The 22,484-nt window shown below is 38.6% G+C and overlaps 1 protein-coding gene across 6 annotated transcripts in view; it reads right to left on the minus strand.

The window, feature by feature from the left end:
- The window catches only part of LOC102309301 (cell adhesion molecule 2), a 168,397-nt gene that overhangs the window by 39,180 nt on the left and 106,733 nt on the right, over positions 1 to 22,484 (minus strand). For 4 of the 6 annotated variants that reach the window (XM_042219667.1, XM_042219666.1, XM_014334918.2 and 1 more), the window contains exon 2: positions 4,118 to 4,144. The exons of 1 other annotated variant lie outside the window; for it this stretch is intronic. In XM_042219667.1, coding sequence (XP_042075601.1) covers positions 4,118 to 4,144 — 27 coding nt within the window. Of the gene's footprint in view, positions 1 to 4,117; positions 4,147 to 22,484 lie in introns of those variants that run through there. One more of the 6 variants, XM_042219669.1, reaches the window with a different exon arrangement.

The following is a 22,484-nucleotide window of genomic DNA, read 5'->3' on the forward strand; positions in this document are numbered from 1 at the left end:
GGTCATGATCGACTCTGGGCTGGACCAATTACAGCCGAGGAGGCTGAATGCACCCGCCTCCTTGTTTAGCAATCACGTGATTTTTCGCGCATTGCATGCCGGGAACTCGTGGCAATACAATCCAAGTACCGCATCAAATGCAAGCTTTTGCAGCACCGCAAAACGTTCATTCTCCGGTTCCAATACCTTCTTGTTTTTTCTTTGACGGACAAAAAAGGAATGTACATAACAAAAGGAGAACAATGCCGGTCCGTACAAAGACAGACTCGACGAAAAGACAAAGAAAAGATACGAGGAAAAAATCAAAGGAGTGAAAGGGTCAGACCCGTACGAGCACACAGAGTGGACAAAGGACGTTAGCGTGCTGCCCAACTTTCACCACGCTCATATTTATAATTATACGGTTCTTGGAGTGAGTGCATACACTCATGAAGTTTAGTAACTACAGGTCACTGCAACAAGCCCAGGTACAGTTTACCGACGGATGGGTACAGGACCTTGAAATGCACCGTGTAGAACGAAAGACCATCGTACGAACAAAGGTAAGTTTACCAGTCTCACAAATCGTCGTCATACACATTCGTTAACCGTTTATTAATATAACCTTTGAGCTCAGCGGTAATTAATTAGTAGTGGAAATAATTTCTGGTTCATTACAGAAATGTAGCAGTGACAATAATATTGTATGCTGTAATCGTACTGGACAATTAGTGATACAAAACAACTGTTTTATCCTGTGAATAAAAGTATGTTTTTGTCAATGTACCATGGTAATAACAGGAGTGAAACACAATATTGTGTCAGGATAATTTACTATTTATGCACAATAAACAAAGGAGCATAGTGCAACAATTTCTGTTCAGCGCCAGACTTGCTTGTAACCTATATCACCAATTATGTTAAGAAAAATGACGCATTAACTACTACAAAACTCTGACCTTTGTGGGAATGCCTGGAGCAGACTAACATGTGAGCTGGAGTGTTCTGGGACATTATATTTGGTATATCCAGACCATCCGCCGGCTCTTACTTCGGAAACATGGCTTAAAAAATTTCTCTTCAACGACGTAATCCGATAAAAAAAAAAACGATCGGCTTCCCGTGGCTGTCATGCGACCGGCTGTTGCAGTTAATAATACAACAGCTTCTTGCCATTTTTTGTGTTTCTTTTTATCGCTGTGTAACGGAGTTCAATTGAAAGCCTGCGTGCGCTAGTACCTCTTGCCACAAGTTCCCAGAATCCTTTGCGGTTTTACCCCTGAATGACGTCACATTTTCAATCTTTATCCTGGTGGGCCGGTCTCTAGTCAAAATGCCCGGGCCAATTTTTTGTCCCAGTCCAGCCTTGCTTATTGCTCTTGTTTTTTTTCCTTCCTTTTTGTAAAATCAATTAGTTGTCATCTTTGCATTAAATTTGTTTATGTAGATTGTACAAAGATGTATTATGCACCCTCTATCTGCACTAGGATTACAGTGATTTTTTACAGTGGCTCCATCATCTGTAAACAAGAACTCAGACACACACAATGCATGTGATGAGATAACCCACCGGCACACAAAAAATGACTATCAGCGCTGTATTGTATTCATGGTCTGCACTGATAATGTGATCCTAAATGATGCAGTCATTTGATTGAGCTGATGAAGTCTTTCAGAAAGGAAATAACCAAGACAGAGTGAGCTGTCTGCTAGCTTTACCCTTCATCAAAAAGAACATTTTGTGCCTGTTACAGACTAACACCTGAGCAAAAGTGAACCTTCCTCGACACAGAGGTGGTACTGAGCGTCGTCCTCCCCTATAATTTACCGCAGTGGGGAAGGTGGGGGAAAAAGTAGGGGGTGGACAATCCACAGAACTGGCAATAAATATCCCTGCTGGGGGAAACTCTTAGCCATGTTTTTTTTTCTGCTGTGCACGAAAAAAAAAGGAAAGAAGAAAGTGGTAATACATCAGTTTCAGAAAGTGTGTCAGAAATACTGTACTGTCTCCACGTGAAACAGGAGATTTCATATTTAAGTAGTTACTTAAAATATGTACACTTAACGTGCCTCAAATTAAGTAAAATCACGGTCCGTGTAAGTATTACACTACACAGAAAAATAAAACTTCCAAAGTGACAGTATATTAAGGATATTCAGGCTACAACGTGATAACAACTAGCACCACTAAGACAACAAAGAAGACAACAAGAAAAGAGTCTAATGGTAATCAACCCAACTCTCGAGGGCTGCCAAATGAAATGTTTTAATCAATGTTAATTCGGTTAAGCACAAGCTTGAGTATAATATTTTCTCAGTAAGCCCAACTATGGATTTCCTCTAAAATGTCGAGAAGGCACATGACAGGAAAAAGTAAGACTAGTTCCTAGAGTCCATTTGAGATTGCTCTTTGAGAAACGTACATTTCCTCTTTTAGATGTTCAGTAAACCCTATCCTCGCCCTTTTCTCTTTAATGTAACATAACCTCTCCTAGATTAACTGTATTTGAAAGGCTTTTAAATTCACATTCCACCTGCCTGAATGTGCCCTTCATAAAGGTTACATAACACAACTGTGAAAACAACCTCTGCTATTTCAACTTCATGTTTTACTGCTGCCATACGTGTTTGTCGGAGCAGAGTTGGAGCACTTTAGTCCCATTAGTCTCATTGTTTGACCAAAAATAATGGCCAATACAAGTTTCTTTCCTAAGTTTGAGGTGACCATAAAAAGTTTTCTCACAAAAAAGTTTATCCTCAGTTTTCTCTCTTTATACAATGTTTTCACTTTAATAAATGATCCTCTTTTTCCCTCTGCTTGCACTGGCCAAACCATTGCTTCATACGCTCAGGTGAATCCTCGCAGAGCAAATAAATCTATTCATAAGGTCTCGGTAAATAAGCCAAGAGGCATGTTTTCCATTATAATGATGCCTGCTAGGAGGATCTTTTATACTGACTTCTTACAGTTATCCCATGAATTACACAGCAATCATCAGCATGCATTACAGCATTACAAAATCCATTAATAAATATTCAAGACTGATGCATGGGTTCATATATATGAACCCATACACACACACACACACACACACGCACACGCACACACACACATATATAATATATAATCAACAACTAATCAGCTACAAAGGTGCTGCTGAAAAAGCCTGTCCCATTCTACGGGTACAAAGGCTAAATGTGTATCTTCTGTTAATTATAAAAAAAACCTCCTTGGTAATTAGAAAAGACAGTATTTTCCAGGAGGGAGTGTGGGGCTTAACATTCATTTTAAGAAAAAAACAAAATTAAAAAATTAATCATTTAGTTTGGTTGAGGATATGTAAAAGAAAAAAACAACCACAAACAGCAAAACAAATAGACTGAAAACTAATTAATGTATGAGTGTATGATTGTAGTGAGGGATTCCAATAAAAAATGGTAAGGTAGACATAAAGCAAATAATATCTATGTAACACCTAGATAATGAAAAAAAAAATGCTAGCAAACTAACAAACAAAAAAGTCCAATAACACAAAATGTATGTTGAACTTAAAGAAACATTGTTAAAATTACCAAATATCTAAATTAATAATGCATTTGAAAGCAGATTTTAATAAGCAATAGATCAGACTTATTGAAGTGAACATATTTATCTGAAAAAGTGTAAAATACTGATGGTCAGAGGTGAAAAAAAAAAAAGTTGGTTACCAGAACATCTCCTGTTTGAATGTGCAATACAGCTAAGAAAATCTGTCGAGGATGAGTAAATAAGAAATGATCCCCCCTAAATATGAGGTGTCCTTGAACTGGAAACCACCCCCAGCTGCTCCAGATGAGCTGCACAGAGGCCAAATGCAGGAAAGCATGGCTGGGTGAGGCAGGCAGCACTTCAGTGTGAAATCTATACATACGTGAAGAAGGTTGTATCTGAAAACAGCAAGGATGTTCAACACACCTTTCCTGGGGAAAGAAAGGTTAACAACGACAACAAAAAAATGCCCAGAATGGTTCAGGAGGAGCAGCGTATGTTAATGCTTGCTAGGCTTTTGGTGGAGATAAAAGGGTGATCCAAACATTGTTTATTGGGAACTGCGTGCAACATAAATCATGTAGCAAGAAAATGGAGGCAATAACTCACCTCTAGCTTTGCTTTTTGTCCCAGCCACTGATAGCATGAGGGGGTAAAGGAAGGAGACAGGAAGTTAGATAGGTAGTGTGAAGGAATACAATTGATAGCATAATGATTATTTGCTCCATGGTGACAGGAAGTATAAGATTAAATGTTGTTAATATGGAAATGGGAGTAGGATACTCAGTACTCATTTATAACATAACTTGATGATGTGTCAAGTGCTATCACCAATACATTACCAAGAGACAGAAAAGACTTGACTATTACATCTTTATCAGTTTTAACTCTATTACAACCTTATTTGTACCATTAATCCTTCATTAAAACATGCATCTGTAGCTCCTGTCCCAAGTAATGTAGTTACTTAGAATTAAAGTCAAACGAAAGTCAGAACACTCCAATATAGTTATGGTAACTGTAACTGCCTATTTTTTCTGGCAATAGTGTTGCATATGACAAGATTAAATACTAAATACAGCTTTACAGCAGCATCTGTTAGGACAGTAAAACACCAAGGGTCTTTGGATCAAGTTAAAGCCAACTAATGTAATCATTTTATGCAAAGCAGTTATTTGATGTCATCACATGAGTACAAGAGGTGAGTATGTAATCCCCAAAAGTGCCTGTCTGAGTATTTCAGAAAGTGATGATCTTCTGGGATTTTTCCACACAAATATCACTAGGGTTTACAGAGAACTGTCCAATAAAGTGGAAATATCCATTAAGTGGCAATTCTCTGGTTGTAAATGCCTTGTTGATGCTGGAAGTCAGAGGAGGGTTGCTAGAATGCTTTGAGATGACGAGATGATGAGGTAACAATAATTCAAATGACAATTCATTACAACTAAGGTATGCAAGAAAAGCATCACCGAATGGAAACAAGTTGAACCTTGAAGCAGATGGGCTACAGCAGAAGACCACATTGGGTGCCACTCCCAAGCTTAGCTTACTAAGGACAGGAAGCTGAGGCTACAATTCACACGGGCTCACAAAACCAGACAATAGTAGATTGGAAAAATGTTGCTGGGTTTAATGAGTCTTAATTTCGGCTGCGAGAGTCAGATGGTAGGATCAGAATTTGGCCAAAAGTATATGAAAACATGAAATCGTCAACAGTATAGGTTGGTGGTGGTTGGTGTCATGGATATTTCCTTGGGACATTTTGGGGCCTTTAGTACCAACTGAACAATGGTTTAACAGGCTACCTGAGTATTGTTGGCGACCATATCTTTCCCTTGATTACTGCTGCCAGCAAGATAATGCTGTATGTCACCCAGCTTTAATCATCGCAAACATCTCCCCTAGACATATACATACTGTACCTCCCACAGGTATGTCATCTGGACCAACTGCCTTTCGCTCTTCATCCTCTTCACAGCTGCTCTTACTTCCTCCTTACTAATTCTCTGGATTCTGTCCTCCTCGCTCTCCCATTTTCTGCATTCATTATTCTCAAAATACTGCTTACACGTACCCAGTATGCTCTTTACACACATCTCTATCTCTATTCTTAACCACCCTAACCCACAGCAGATTCTTTCCAGCTCAATCTCTCTACATAACCAACTGATAAAATTCCTTTTTTCCTTCCTTAGTGTCCACCTCACCAAAAATCGGTTTTGAACTGGATATCCTGGCAACAACTGAAACTATTACGCTATTACAAGCTGAAGTCTGATTTCTCAGGGAATGTAACTAGAACCTGAATAATCTGTGGAACCTGATGTTAAGGTGCAGTTTACACAGTCCAAAGTCTGCATTAGAAAGAACAGAAGGATAAACAAAAACGTTCAAGCATTTGTAATTTATTATTTTTCTTATTTATTTTTTTTTATTTTGGCATTAGTGATTTATTTTTGTTTGAAAATTAATGTTTTACTTACAAATTTCTCCCAGATTTTCACAGACTAAAGGTCATGCAATGCGCTGCTACTTGTGGACAGAGAAAATAACTCAAAAAAAGCACTTCTGAAATTGTCAAGAAAGCCTCACTTATACAATTTACCACTCTTCTCTGGTCCACAAATGTACTGTATGCTGACACATCTGGTCTATTATGGGAAATATCCAACAGACCACTATTCCTTTCCAGCTGCTGGTGCCAGTGGCATTGTTCACGCTATGCATGCCTCATTTGATTCTCTTGTTGTGAAGAATAATTTTTCACTTCTTATCATTTTTCTGCTACTCAAAGTTGCATTAGTATTCAACATGCTCATGAATGCTGCGTGTTTGTTTTCCCCATTGCTGATATTTGATATCAGCTGGCCATCGCTGGTAACAATAATAACACAGTTGCAGAGAAAGGTCTTAGAGAGGCATGACACTTCCCGTGTTCTTGCGTGTGCATGTGTGTTTTAAATAATGCTGCTGAAATTAAAAGAGTGTCCTGTAATCAGTCCTTTTTTCCCCTTTGAAACCAGCCTTCACAAGGCAAGTTCTGCACATTCGTATTTGTTCTCTCTTAATAGTCAGGTCAAATGTTCAATAAAAACTATGATTAGATTGCTCGTTGTGGTATTTTGGAAAAAGTAATATTTCTGACTTAAAAATAGGTCCATGGTAATTTGACGTGTGCACAAGGGACAACATTTTTATCTATAAAAAATGGATCATTTTTTGATGATCCTTGAACAAAGTTATCTGATGAGGAAACCTGGAAGATCACACAAGTAATGTATGACAATCTACTATCTAATGGAAAATTCATTGTTTTTGACACTCATTAATCTTTCTGTAAGCCTTCAAGCCTGCGCCTCTTCCTATTTTCTCCTTATGTGGAAGTTATTAATCACAGACTCTCTCTAAATTTAATAGTGTTGACAAAGTCAGACACCATGATAAGATTCTCCTTGCTGTGAACTGGAAATGTTTGCAAGCACATGGCAAGCATATCAATATATTCTCTCTGACAAGTATAACACTTTGACATTCCTAAGAGGACTTTCACTGAAAATCGATAGGAGAGCGCATAACAACACACTTCTGTAAGAATGTCAGTATATTTAATACACTTGTCATGGTTAACTGCACAAGGTCAACGCTACAGCGTGTGGAAATACTGCAAACGCCCACCTGCTACTGTTCATATAACTAAATGAACTGAGTAATTATATTAAAAATCACACTTTATTATAGCATAATGAGGAGAGAATAATCATGAGCAGGTTTGAAAATCATTCAGCGTGATGAAATACAATGTTGCACCTATATATATGTGTCTATATAATCATTAGATCAATTAGATTAATTATTGCAAGTAGAGCAGGGCGATATGACCAAAAATATTTATCATGATATACATTCGAAAATTTGCGATAACGATATAACTGACGATATAATTGACACTAGACAAAATACTTTACAACTCCACAACTTTATTAGTGCAAAAAAAAAAAACATCAGTGTATTTTCACATAAACAAGCAGCTGTTTTTTATGTGCATGAAAGTTATATAAAAATTTAACAGTGCAAATGCAAATTCCTTGCTGACAGTTTAACCAAAAGGCATTTCCAGTGGAAATTGGCCGACAATCCTCAACATAACTGTGTATAATATTCACAAAACTTAAAAAGAGGTTATACACACACAATAAGGTAATTGTTAGGATGCCTGGGTCGTTGACCCAGAGTTTTGAGTTTATTATATCATTTATCATTTCTAGTTTTTTGGTTTCTTTGTCAGAGTTGTCTTCTGATTTCTGTTCTGTTCCATAGTTGCTGTCTCCCTGTGTCCAGTCAGAGTCTGTGTCTGTAGTTCAGTCTGTGTTATGTTTCCTGTTTTACTTTGGAGGTGCATGTCTTATGTTAATGTGTCTGGTTTTGCTTCCCTTTGTTTTGTTAGGCCTGATTTGCCCCAGCTGTGTTTCCCTCCTATTCTCACGTCCCATCTGATGTTAAGAGTAATAAACTCAACTCTGATCTGTGGGGAACTTCCCTTTTGGATGATGACGTAGACTGGGAAAAGTTTTTTCATTTTGCTCCCTCTGAGCAGGGAGGAATCAAGGACAATAATCCTCAGGTTAAGATTATGAACCCTGGTAAAACTGTGAGCAATGTTACTAGTACTAAGACATTCAGTTCGGGTTCTGTCAGTTCAGGTTTTGTAAAGACTAGTTCAGTCATCCCCAAGTCAGCTCACTCAAAGACTGTTAAACCTAGGATTTTGAAAACTGTTAATCATGTTGAAAGGGGGTTAAAACCTATTTTAGCTGAGTCATTTTTTGCTGAGCCTGCTCCTCTGCCTTCCTGTGCTCCTCCGCCCAGGGCAGCTGCAGTCCAGCCATCTCCTGCACCCATATCAGTTCCTCGGGTGAGGGGGGCTAGGGCCCAGTTTGTCCCTGCTCCAGTTTCCAGGCCAGCTGAGGCTCCGCTAGTCTCTGCACCCGTACCTACTCCGCGGTTGGGAGCGGCTAGTGCCCACCAGGCCCATGCACCCGTATCTGACCTCACTGGAGGCTCAGGTGAGCCCGTCCAGCGTTTTCTTCAGGTTCTAGAGGCTCAGGGGAACTAGCTCAGCTTACTGCTAATGCACCATCCAACCCACCTTTGCTACCATCTTTACAACAGTCGATACATATTAAACTTTATCTCCATAGCTCAGACTTTAGCTCACCTATCGGCTCAGTCACCTGCTCAGTTCTCACCTCAGTCATTTACTCTGCCGCCTGTTCCTGCTGGAGGGTCTGAGGGGCCCATTCAACCTTCTGCCTCCGCTGGAGGGTCCGAGGGGCCCGTCCAGCCTTCTGTCTCCGCTGGAGGGTCCGAGGGGCCCGTCGAGCAGCCTGCCTCCGCTGCAGGGTCCGAGGGGCCCGTTCAGCTTTCTGTCTCCGCTGGAGGGTCCAAGGGGCCCGTTCAGCAACCTGCCTCTGCTGGAGGGCCAAAGGGGTCCATCCAGTCTTCGTCACCTGCAGCGCCACCATCAGCGGCTCCCACGCCGTCATTGCCTGGTCTTGCATCGCCTGGTCCTGCCGCTGCCATGCCACCGTCCAGTCCAGGTCCAGCACCTCAACATCGCCAGTCACCTTCCAGGCTGCTGACTGGACTTCATTGCCTGCTCAGTCAACGCTGCCTTCCGCGCGGCCGGCCTCTGGACCTGCTCAGTCGCCGCCGCAGCTGCCTTCCGCGCGGCCGGCCTCCGGACCTGCTCAGTCACCGCTGCCTTCCGCGCGGCCGGCCTCTGGACCTGCTCAGTCGCCGCCGCAGCTGCCTTCCGCGCGGCCGGCCTCCGGACCTCCTTCGCCTGCCCTGCCTTCCGCGCGGCCGGCCTCCGGACCTCCTTCGCCTGCCTCGCCGCCGTTGCTTTTCACACGGTCGGCCTCCTGAACTGCCCGGGTTTGGAGCCTGTGCTGTCTACCTCCAGGCCGGCCCCCTGAACTTTTTTTCGGAACTGTTTTCATGGCCTCCTGCACCTTTTGTGGACCTTGTTTGTTTGGTTGTTTTGAGTTGTTTTCTGGGCTCCTGTGTTTGCTGTTTTGGTTTCTGGCTCCTTGTGTTTCATTTGCAAGTAATCCAATTATTAATTTATTGTGGAAAAACATTGCATTTTAGTGGACTCTCGAGAAATTAAGAAGCTAAATGGATGAAATGCTATTAGTTCAAGTTGAACATGTAAGAGAAGTTGCTACTAAACACTGTTTTAGTCTGTGCATCCCTTAAAACCTCCAGGTTTAGGTTGCTAAGTGACATGTCACTGATGAATTCTGCATGGCTTAAATGAAAATGAAAAATAAAAAATGAAAACAGTGTGTCTATAAATGTAATAACATTAAAGTCAAGGTATTAAGCTGGCCTATGGCTGTTGTTGTTTTCATAACAACAATAGCCATCCATGTTTTTAACTGTATCCAAATATGGACACGTTTTCTTATGCAGTTTTAGAGTATTTTACAATTATCCTTGTGGATTATTATTAAGTACTTGTTGTAATTAGTCAAATAAACCACATAATATAATTAACTTGTTTTTCTTCGTACAGTTCATTTTCACTGCCTCCTGAGTGGGATTTAAAAATGCATTTTCCTTTTGTCCCAAAAACCAAAATGCCAAAATAACAGTGGTTTAGAAAATAACCCTTAAAATAACATAAGAAGCCGCTTTCAAGATAAAAGAGTACTAATAAATATACACGACTGTTGCTTATTTAGGCATAGTTTATACTTACACTCATTTATCACCATGCCTAAAATAATCTTACTTAATGATGAACAAATTAAGACTGCAAAATGTTAAAAAAAACAAAACAAAAATAAAGGAACCACAGCTTATCTAAAGTAGCTTTACATAACAAGACAAGCCAAAAACAGCAGGAACTGATGAAACCATGTTCAAGATGAGTAGGGATCCCACACCAGCTGAATGAGTCCAATATTTGCCAGAACTGAACAATAAAACTGATAATAGCATGTCAATGACAATGACATAGAAAAGCAATAAGAAAAGGAGAGATATAACAAAGCAGAACAATGGGACTTTGGCCAGTTCACCCACCAGAGGCATTCTGTGACTTTTACAGTGTGTCAGGAAATAGTCTGTTCACTTATCTTTAAAACTCATTTCCTAACGTGGGAATATAAGCTTTAACAAAGCGATGGTTGTTGATCCCTGTGGTGATTAGCTTAAGCAACCACTGAGAGGTTTGCCTTCTAACAGTCAACTCTGGACTTTGTCCCTCAGCTGGCCATCACTGGGGTCACTGCTCTCCTTCTGCCAGTGTCACACAGCAAACTCTCCTGGGACAGCGTGGCTGTAAGTAACCCTCTGACAGGGAAGTACTTCATCATATTCAGCTCACATCCACACAGCCACAAGTGGAATCACAGGGCAGTTTTAATAGCTGTTCTGGGGAGCTGTGCATGTGGGTGGCCCTCAAACATCAGTGGCAGGTAACTGAAGTTTTTGGTCTTCAAAATGCTTGTTTTTGATCAGCCAACATTTCACAGACCAGCAATATCCAATTTGGAATGGCATTAAACTGAGAAAGAGCTGGAACATTTTGAGCAGAGGACAATCAGAAGATGATCAAAATCATTGCTCATTAAATTTCTATTAATTTGATGCCTCAGTTTTTTTGTCACGTTTCGGCTGTGTGCAGGCAGGAATTGGACCCAAATGCAAACTCACTAGAAATGGGATTGAATTCAAAATGGCAGCTTTTGTTGCTGAACAAAGAACGTCTACAAAACCTAAACTGAGAAGAATCTAATAAAACACACACAGCATGAGGGACGACACGACACTGACTCAGAGAAACACAGGGTTTAAATACACTGAGAAGTAACGAGGGGAATAAGATACAGAAAGAGGGCACAGCTGGGAGAAATCAGAACTGACAAGACAAGGAAGCAAAGTAGGATACACTCACATGAGACACAGACCTTCAAAGTAAAACAGGAAGTAGCACAGATCCAAACTAGACTAGTGGAGACAGGGCAACTAAGAAACACAGAGAACAACAACAAAGGACAACTACTAAACAGAATACAAGAAGGCCAAACTAAGACACTAGACTATAGAATAAACTGGGGCAACAAAGAACTAAGAGCATAATAATAATAATAATAATGGATTGGATTTATATAGCGCTTTTCAAGGCACCCAAAGCGCTTTACAATGCCATTATTCATTCACTCTCGCATTCATACACTGGTGGAGGCAAGCTACGGTTGTAGCCACAGCTGCCCTGGGGCAGACTGACAGAAGCGAGGCTGCCATTTCGCGCCATCGGCCCCTCTGGCCAACACCAGTAGGCGGTAGGGTAAAGAGTCTTGCCCAAGGACACAACGACCAGGACAGAGAGCCCAGGGATCGAACCGGCGACCTTCCGGTTAAAGATACGCTTCCCAACCCCCTGAGCCACGGTCGCCCCCGTAATACAAAAACTCAGAGATACAAGAAATTCAAAACACTGGGTCACCGACCCAGGACCATGACATTTTTCCCATAATGTCCCTACATCCAAGTCTACCAACAACTGTTTTTTAAAAAGTGCCAGAAACGTATTTGAAGAAATATGGCGAATGTTCTCATTTAAATGTTACTGATCAGCTTCAATAAACATAAACATGACATTTTGTACATTTCGCACCCAACAGGAGATAGTTGACATCAAGCATGTGCATAACTTGAGAAATGTAGGAAATTGCCTGGGTAAAGTATGCAGGAGCATGCAGGAGCACACATGTCGCGCACTAGCTTTCTGGGAATTCACTGGACTATTTACCTGCACTATGGATGCAATTGGACCTCACACTGAGTTATGTACTTTGCACTATGTAACACCTCATACTGTAATGTAACTGCAATGTAATGCTCAGAAAATTTTAGGGCTGAAGTGTATTTGTAAAAATCACTATAGGACCATAGCAACATTTTATAGAAGGAGCCTCTAGATTAAAAGATTATTGTTTACCTTTGAGTTAATTACAAAAGACCTGCACAAAGTGTGGCAAACTACAACAGAACAAACATTCTGTACAATCTGTAACACTTTATGCAACAGTTTGATTGCACTAGTGCAAGATTCCTATGATTCCCCGACCACATGTGGCTCTCTTACCAGCATCTCCTTATGGCTTTAACAAAAAGCTAGATAAATATGAAAATTATCCTTAACCTCAGTTGCATTGGTTAGCCTGGGTAAATACACATAAATGGCTAGTCCAGAGCCCCCCTACTCTGAATTCTAAATTTAAATAAAACAGAAAGTCAAGGAGGAAACTGGAGCAGGAAACAAGACAAATGTGTTTGCGCTCACTGCCAATTGTACAGTTTACTAGTATGCTTGATCTTTTGCTGGACTTACAATACAATTAAAAACAACTATATTATACTTACTGTTGTCTTTTCAAAACTATTGGGCTGCCTTTTATGAAATGTATTATCAAAACAGGATCCTTTTAATTTGATTAATTTGCACAAAAACAAGTAGGACTCACAGCTGCAGCTATGCATGGCTGCACAGCTTTGTGTAAGGAGACCTGGGTCGTTGACCCAGACTTTTGAGTTTTCATTATTATTGCACTTTGATTTTGCCTTTATTTATCTGTTCTTTTGGTTTCTTTGTTAGTGTTCTGTTTTTTGATTTTCACTCCCACCTCAGTTGAGTCTGCACTTTGGGTCCTCCATACCTGCACACAGCCTAAACATGACAGCTTTGTAGTTACCCATATATCAAAGTAGGCCTAAACATGGTGATAGATATTTTTTAGAAGAAAAGAAGAAAGTGTGTACTTTATTGGTCCCCGTGGGGAAAATCCCTCTCTGCATTTAACCCATTCACTCAGTGAAGCAGTGGGCAGCCATTGGGCGCCCGGGGAGCAGTGTGTAGGGACGGTACCTTGCTCAGGGGTACCTCAGGGTAGCTGTTCAGGGGAATCGAACCCCCGACCTTCTGATCATGGGGCTACCACTCTACCTACTGAGCTATCCCTGCCCCATTATTGCATTACAATAAAATTACAATAAAATTAACAAGTAAATAATAATTAGTTATTGTAGTTCTAGTCTGTGATTCCATGAATTCAACAAAAACAAGGTATTATTATAATCAAAAATTAAATAATGATAACTTATCTAGCCACATGTGGTAAAGCATTTTAATTTTACCTTTTAGTAATATTGACAGGCTCAATTATACCCAAGAAGCTGTTTTACATTCATTATGCCACGTTTAAACAAACAGTTTTTACAGCTCCACAATGATTTTGAAGGGTTTAGAAAAGTTTAAAAATGGCTCTTATAATAGTAAAGATTGGTGACCCCAGCAATCAGCCTATTGAAAATGACATTGTGCAGTTAGTTAAGTGTAATTGCAAAATCCTCTTAGCAGTGAATACTTTGTGTTTATCACCAGTGTCGAGCTGTACTCAATGATCAGTGTCTTCAGCTCTATGTATTGATAATAACCAATAAATTATACTAATAATAGAGCCTCCTGCTTTACCCCTCTATTAATAACAGCACTTCCACTCAGAGAAACACAAGCTTACTTTTCTCCTGGGAGCACACGGCCCCATACATCTCTACTGCTGGTCCAATAAAAACACCACAATTTAAGCACACTGGTAGAACACTGTGAAAGGTAGCATTACAGACACACATATTGTACCTGATGACACCCCAAACCAATTCCTTCTTCAATTTTCTCATCTTGTCTCTACTGTGTTTCAATTGGAGCACTTCATGTAACAAAAGCCTGCAAGTGTCCCTCCAGTTAGAGGAACACAAGCAGGGAAGGCAAGCCAGAGTAATTGCAAAAACCTGATTTAACACAGCTGTGTCAAGGTGTAGCCACTGTATGATGAATAAGACCCAGTCATCTTTCCATGTCACACTGTTATTGTAAAAGTAAATGCAACATACAATCCTGGTACACAGTAATAGGGGCATCAGTAAAAAATACACTACACCAAAATCCAGTAGTAGTTTATAAGTTTATTTTGGCCTATTACATTCTCTAAATGGGCTAAAAAATGATGTATGTAATAGTTAGAGATGTAAGAAAGAGTTAGAACTATAAAAGGGATTTCAACCAATAAAGGTTAATAGAAAAATATAACAAACATACTTGAAGAGAACACCAGTCACAAAGATGAGGTTAATCAAACTGCTTATACAAACATGTATGAAGTAAAGCCCTTTCATCCAATTAAAAAACATAAAAATCAAACATCCTCTTTACACTCAAAAAATGAAATTGGGTGGTTGTTACATGCACAGGATCCAAACTTGTCATTTGAACTAAATAACTCCATGTTTCTATGGTGAACGTAATTAAATCATTTAGTATCTGCATGAAATTCAGCAACTTAATTTGTTCTTGTTGAGATGACATGCTACAATCCAGTAAGAGTGGCTGGATCCAGGCAACTAACCACGCTTACTAGATTGTAGTAACAACCACCCAATTTCATTTTTTTGAGTCGACTCACTAAATTCACAAGATCACATTAAATGTCAAACCACAGGAAAATCACTGGGGTTACAAGAGGCAGACAACCACACCACGTGTATGCTGTTACTATTTCTTATGGTTTAACTTGTCAAGGACAACAACATAAAGCATCATCAAGCATAGCTTTCCTACTTTTGTTAAGTCTGTATTGACAGATTAATGCCATGGTAGTTCGTGCTGTTGCCTCAGAGCAAGAAGATCCTGGGTTCAAATCCACAATGTGGCGAAGTTTGCAGTGGGTTCTCTCCACGTACTCTGGTTTCCTCCACAGTTAAAAGTCATGCAGTTGTAAGGGTAACTGGTTATTCTAAATTACCCAAATGTGTTGAAGTGCAAATGGTTGTTTGCCTCTGTATGATAGACTAGCGACCTGTCCATTGTGTACCCTGCCCCTGTTACCCTATCACTTCCGCAGCCCGGATAAAGATAAGAAGATGGGTGGATTGGAAGTTGCTGTAAATCCGTTGGATTTTTTTGTTGAACATTATGTAATATGAATACAACATGTACTACAAACATAAGTTACATTTCATTCATTCAACAAGATTATCATTGGTGTAACAAACAAATATTTTACTAGTTCATGTAACAAGACTGACTTTTGATGTGCCAAAGTGTTTTAAACAATCTAAGATGAATTTAAATAAATTTAATTAGACTAATGTGGTACAAACATGTTGATTGAACAAAAGTCAAATTAATTGAATGTTAATGTTAATATTATGTGAAACCTACACACATATATCGTGTTGACACAACACAACCAAGAAATGATTAATATAACATGATTTGTTTAGATGGAATATAAGTGGCAAGATAAAATTACGTTCATCCAATGAATTATTTTTTTGAGTGTAGAAAATACTGTAATAAGATGGTTCACTGGCTCTGGTTATTTGACAGCACATTTTACTACACTCAGCACTCAAAATGTGGTGCTTGCATGCAAAATTTGTTTTGATGTTTTGATATGTTTATATTTTTTTCGATTAATTTGGGTGCAATCAATACGCAAACTTATGGAGAACAAGCACAGCAGAGCAGGCTTTGCCCCAAAGCGTGAATGCAGTGCATCTGGTTGGAAATATGTGCAAAGAATCAAAATTTCCCCAAATAAATAACTCATAAGTGAAACCTTAGTTAAAACGAAAACATCTTTTTTCAGCCGATGTAAAAGCAGGCAATGAGCTAATTTATTCAACTGGACCAACAAAATAGGTTCTAGTGACAGTCAGTCCAAAAAATATCTGTTATTGCACATAAATATTAATCTCTACATCAGCTTTGGAAAAACTGTGAAACCGTGAAGATGTTGAAAATAACAACAAGATGATTAAGATAGAAGGGAAGTTAAGGGATGTACTACCATCTTTTCCCAGAATAAAATTAGTATTGTTCTTACTATAGCATTAGTACATAGACTTAAGAATACATAATCAATGTAGGCCTAATTAATGGAGAGATATATGTTCTTTGGTAATTACAATAGAAGCTTTAGGCTTAATTTAACAACAAACACCTAAACACCAAGTAGAATTATACTGTCTTAATATTATAAATAAAAGTTTGCAAAAAATACATTTTGCCTTTGTTTATGTGTTGTTGAAAATTTAAATCCAAAGTGGCACGTCAACTCAGACACTGATAAAATGAAGAAGGGCTATATCATTTTACTAAATTATACTTTAAAACACTTTGGCAGGAGACAGAAAAGAGGCAGAAGTACAAAGGGAGAGAGAACAAAGAGTATAAGGCAATGGAGAATAAAATGAACAGGAGGAATGAAATGTAGAAGTCGGAGCCAGAAGATGAGAAGAAGAGGGTGAAGGTTCTAGAAAGCCGAGACACAAAAGAGAAAGTCAAATTATTTATTTATCTTTATATATATGCTTCGCATATATTACTACCTGACAGATAATTTATGCCATTTCCCAACAGCATTGTTTTAAAGAACTTTTTCAAATAAACTCAGGTTTAAAACACAAAAAAACCCAACTGCAATATTTACCACAGTACTGAAAAATTAAAATGTAACATCATGCAATATTAAAACTAATCTTTTTTATTTTTAGGTTGCTTTTAAAATCTGACCAGGCACTACAAGAATGAAAAGGAAAATTATGTGTCTGTTAATTTTTTATGTCTGTGAGTATCCAAGTCATGTTTTACAATGTATTACAATGCTAATATTCTTTCAATTTTGATTTATTTTTCCTGTCATTATTTTTCTTTTTTCTTCTTTTTTCTTTCTTTCTTTCTTTTTTTTTTTTACAAAATAAACAATTTACTGTATAAATTACTGTAAAACCTGTTGTTAAAGCTGGACCATCACTAGATGTAGTGTTACTATGAAAAAAACTTTAAAAATGTCATTTTCGGTAATGAAATACTGCGTTAATGTGTACACACTCACTCACACGGCTAACACACACGCGTGGCATATGGCTAACTGCTATATTTTTTTAGCAATTTCATTGATGTACATGAATAAAGTAAATTTCAAAAATAGTCTAACACCATGTTGTTACGCCATGTTACTGTTTCATGCTACATAAATCAAACCAAATGCAAACTTAGAGATACATATGCTGTTTAATGATAGGCTTAGTTATACATTTTTGGCCGATGCTTTCAGGTGCATGCCTATGAAGCTGAAGCCCCTGTTCTTTGTGCTTTGGCTCACCAGTCCTGTTCTGACACTAATTTTAACCTTTTAGCTAGCAAGCCACCTCTGCACATGCAATGGTAAGAATGGATTTTTAAAAGGTTTAACGACAGGGTGCTGCTATAGTTTACTTGGCTGAGCAAGAGACCCATATGCTGAAAGGTTGCAAGGGCCTGGTTTGATTCTGCTCTGGACCATTTCCTGCATGTCATCCGTCCCTTGATCTCTGCTGGCATTCTTTCTGTTTTTAACTCTGTACTATTTCTGTCCAATAAAGGCTCAAACGCAAGGGAAAAATAACAAAGAACTAGGTCATATGAAGCATCTATCTAATGTAATTTGTAAGTCATATCACTTCTTTGATAAATATTGGACTTGAGGTTTGAAATTACACTTAACTGACTATATGATTATAAAATACAAGAGAGAAAGAGAAACACTTCCATTGGCCAATAATAGCTCTGAAGGATTAGTCTGTATACCTACTTTAATGTTGGCAAAAACATGAGTCATAGCATCAGATAGGGGAAACATGCAGCTTCAGCCTTGGTCTTGGATTGTGATATTTATTACATTTTTCTATTTTTTTCTTGTTTTCTTCTACCTCATTCTTTCCATAGCAGCACTTAAGTCAAATCTTTGTTTTTGCTTCAGGCACAACATTTTAAGATTGACCATTTCAGTGGCCCATTCGACACAAAATTGCCTTTTCAATAGAGATTGTAAGTTGTTTGCAGTACAGCAACACGAAGACTTGCAATTTAGTATGAAAAGACGTAAAATGCTTACTTCTGTCTTGTAACTTTACTTTCTGCCTGCACACTGAACAACTCAGATGTAGCTTAAATCTTTTAACTGGCCAAAACATTAGGTTAAAGGTTTGTCATGTAATAAAAGCCCTTTTTCTGTGGCATTCATAATAAGGCGAAGATGTCAACATAGCAGTCTGTCACTCACTACTACCTGTTAGGCAAGTTATGGTATGCATGACATGAGGTTATGTTTCAGTCTAGTTTAGCTGTTCTTGATATAAACTGAGATTGTGTCCATCTCTATACTTGCTGCTCTACCACAAATCAAATACTTCAGTTACACAAAATTGCTTGACATTATGTAGCTGTGCCAATGCCTTGTAGAAGCCCTCTGCATGCAGATGAGGGTCCCTGCTTAAGGCAATCCAAGACTCAAACCTCCTAAGTCTTTCTCTGCCAACCCCGAGGATAATGGCAGGCATACACTCCACTACTCTCCTCTAGTTTCAGTCTAGCATGACGGTGGGTGACACTGTAGGTATTCATATGGCACACAAGGGAAAATATGATAACAAACATGAATTTGACAATCTGCAAAGAACAGTAATGAGACCTATAACCAGTTTAATTCAGAAAACAAGTGAATGACATTTCCTTATTTTATTTGATAAATGACAATATTTCAATCGAGCACCTTTAACAGAATAACTAAAAGACAGCATAATGGTTACATATGCATAATCATAACTCCGCTCATTTGCTTAATTGGCAGAATGACTCATGGTACAAAAGCTTCCTTTAAATGATATTTCATGAGCATATTTATGGAAAAAGAGATGTGGCATTGGATCAGTAGGAAATCCATCCTTCCATTTTCTTACGTTTATTCAATTCAGACTGGACCCTATCCCATCTGTCTTAGGGCGGGAGGCAGGGTACACCCTGTGCAGACAACCATTCACACTCACACCACTTAATCTAAACCCAATAACTGCATGCCTTTGGAGTGTGGCAGCTGGAGTACCTGGAGAGAACCCACACAAAAAACCAGGAGAACATGCAAACTCCACACAGAAAGACCCTCATGGTAGAATTGAACTCAGGACCTTGTTGTGAGGCAACAGTGCTGCTTCATACAGAGACATTGTCACGGTCCTGGGTTGGTGACCCAGTGTTTTGATTTTTTTATTATTATTATTATTATTATTATTAATAATAATAATAATATTAATAATAATAATAATATTAATAATAATAATAATAATAATAATAATAATAATAATAATAACAATAATAATAAATAACAACAATCTTTGGTTTTATCTTGGTTTATGTCTACTCGTGTTTTGGTTGCTGTTTGTCTTTCTAGTACTTTGTCCTCGTGTTTATTCTCTTGTTCAGTCATCAGTCAGTTGTGTCTCATGTCACTCCTGTCCCTGTACTCTATGTTCCCTCTGTTACCATGTCAGTTATGTTGTAGGGTTAAGCTTGTGTCTCTGAGTCAGTGTCTGTGCGTACGTGGCGTATTTCCTGTTTTATTCTGATAGTCTGTCTCCTACGCCAGCGTATCTAGTTTTGCCTTCCCTCGTCCCATTATGTCTGATTTGTCCCAGCTGTATTTCTTCCTGTTCCCCATCCTCTCATGATTCTACCTGTGTATTCCAGTCCTCAGTCTTTCTCTGCTTGTTGTCGTGTTGTTAACCTTCATGTACTCCCTCTCCGTGCTTTTCTCGCTCTGTGTTCCTGGTGAAATTCTAGTTTTTAGTTTCTGGTTTAGTTCTCCTAGTTTTAGTTTGTTGAGTCCAGCTTATTTTCGAGTTCATGTTCGAGGTTTTTTGGTTAGTTTGGTAAAGTTTATTTCTTATGCAAAGTGTCTCCAGCGAATAAAGCTGTGTTTTGAGTTTAAGTCTCATCTCTGACAGACCTACATTTGCGTCCTATCCAGCCTTCCACACAGCACACCACGACAGAGGGTTTAGGGTTTGTTTTTTTAGAAAGATTTTTTTTAACTTTACATTTTACATCTTTCTACTTCTTTGCATAATTCAAAAAAAGAAAAAGACTATTAATAGTGTTTTTGTAGTTTGCTTGGAGTAAAAGGAAATTTATATTAAGCATTGCACTTGATGCAAACCTAAACTCCGTGAAAACTGTGAAAATGTGACATCTACTAAATAAGCTGGCTGTTTCAGAGTATAAGTTATGGGTCTGATTTGTGAAAATCAAGTGTAAAGTTAAATGTTTTGCTTAAATGTTAGGTCAAGCTTCTTCACTTTAGCACATGAAATTAAGCTGAGAGGCGGTGAAGAGGACTTGATGTTCTAATGCCTAAAAATGGGAGACACCCCGCTGGTGTTGGTAAACACTATAAACATAGTTCATCAAAATTTTCTTTGACAAAACAGGATTGTTCCGTGTCATATGTAACTACATGTCAGATGCACATACACACATGGTCACCCTCCTTGTATATCAGCCCCTTATCTTTCAAAACATACTCAGAGTTGTGTTCTATGTCTCAGTGATGAAATTCTAAAGAAGGTCAATCTCTGGAGAGCACTTCTGGCTGCAAAGATAATCCACTTTGATGAATTTGCTCACATTCACACAAGTGTCTTCCTTAAATCTTTCCACCTTGATATGCAATAGATGCTTCATAAATCACCTGGGCTTGCAAAGACTTTTATGCTTTACGATCAGTTGAATTGAAAACTTGTTGAGAGTGACAAGGTGATGTGTTGGAGATGTTACAATGAGAGGCACTTAACACTCTGAGCAGTTCAAGAACACAATCCAACCTAACATTAAAGTCAAACAGTGACTTTGTTATTTCATACTAGCATTACAATTTGAAACTGGATAACAAGATGCAGCAAAGATGAAAGATGAAGAATAGCAATAACTGTCACTGGCTTTCCATTCAATGTGTACTTCCAATTATATAAAAATTTAATAAATTTTTCAGTTAAAATGATTCACCTTGGGGCTAGCAGAACCTTCCTTATGATAGAACCAATGGAAACAACATGGTAAGAAGTCAAACTGGAAACGGTAACAACTGTAAAGTTCTCTTGTAGGTTTTCATGCATATTTTCTGAAAAAGACTGTTAACTAGCACATTTTGGCTGTAAGGCACATGAGCTATCATGCTTAGGGTATTAAAATAAAAAGCTAGAGTTTACATGACTCCAAGAGTGCTTCCGAGTCAATGATTTTGAGTTGCCTTTGGCAAGGGGAGAAAGCCTGGTACATTCAGTGAATTTACCTTTGCTCAGAGACTCCAACAGCGCTTCCCGGGAATTTTACTACTCATGTTATTATTGAAACTGTAGAGCACTGTGTTTTATTTATCAGTAATGAGGCCTTTCTTTTGTGGGTTAACCTGCTGAGCCTCTGCTCTAAATAACAGCTGTCAAGCCCTCACTGCCTTTTAAAATACCAACTATCCATGGCATGAGTGACTCTACCTTTTGGGATTATAGCTTTTTAATGGATTCCTTTTCAAATAGGGCTTGGTCTCTGCTCTTCAAAGTTGCATTTGAAGAGTAGAGGCCACATGTCATTAATCAGCTACTACAGGTGGATAGTCCAAGAGTCTCCCAGTAGAGAGTTAAGTAAGGCAAGTGGTAATCTGCTCAGCCCAGATACTAATAGTACCACCAAGCAGTTGCTCAAAGCAAGAGTTGTAAGTTCAGCAGTTCACAGGACTGGATATGAAATTCAAGCACAGAAGAATACAAGGTCCCCTCACTTTTTTACTATTGCATTTTCTGCTACATTTATCAGGTTCATTCCTTTACCATAGGATGAAATTTGAATGTCATCAGCAGACTTCATTTTTTGTTTCAAAATTGAATTTTCATATTAAAATTATGATTGTTTGGTTTTCTGAAAATCTGATCTTTAGAGAATTTCAAATATTTTAAATAATATTATTTGAATGAATGTCTTTATTCGAGCAACCAAATAATAAAGTTATTGTAATGTACAATTACACACACA

The sequence above is a fragment of the Haplochromis burtoni genome, unplaced genomic scaffold (genome assembly GCF_018398535.1).
Source record: "Haplochromis burtoni strain Fernald_Lab_line unplaced genomic scaffold, NCSU_Asbu1 Contig_36, whole genome shotgun sequence".
NCBI lineage: Eukaryota > Metazoa > Chordata > Actinopteri > Cichliformes > Cichlidae > Haplochromis > Haplochromis burtoni.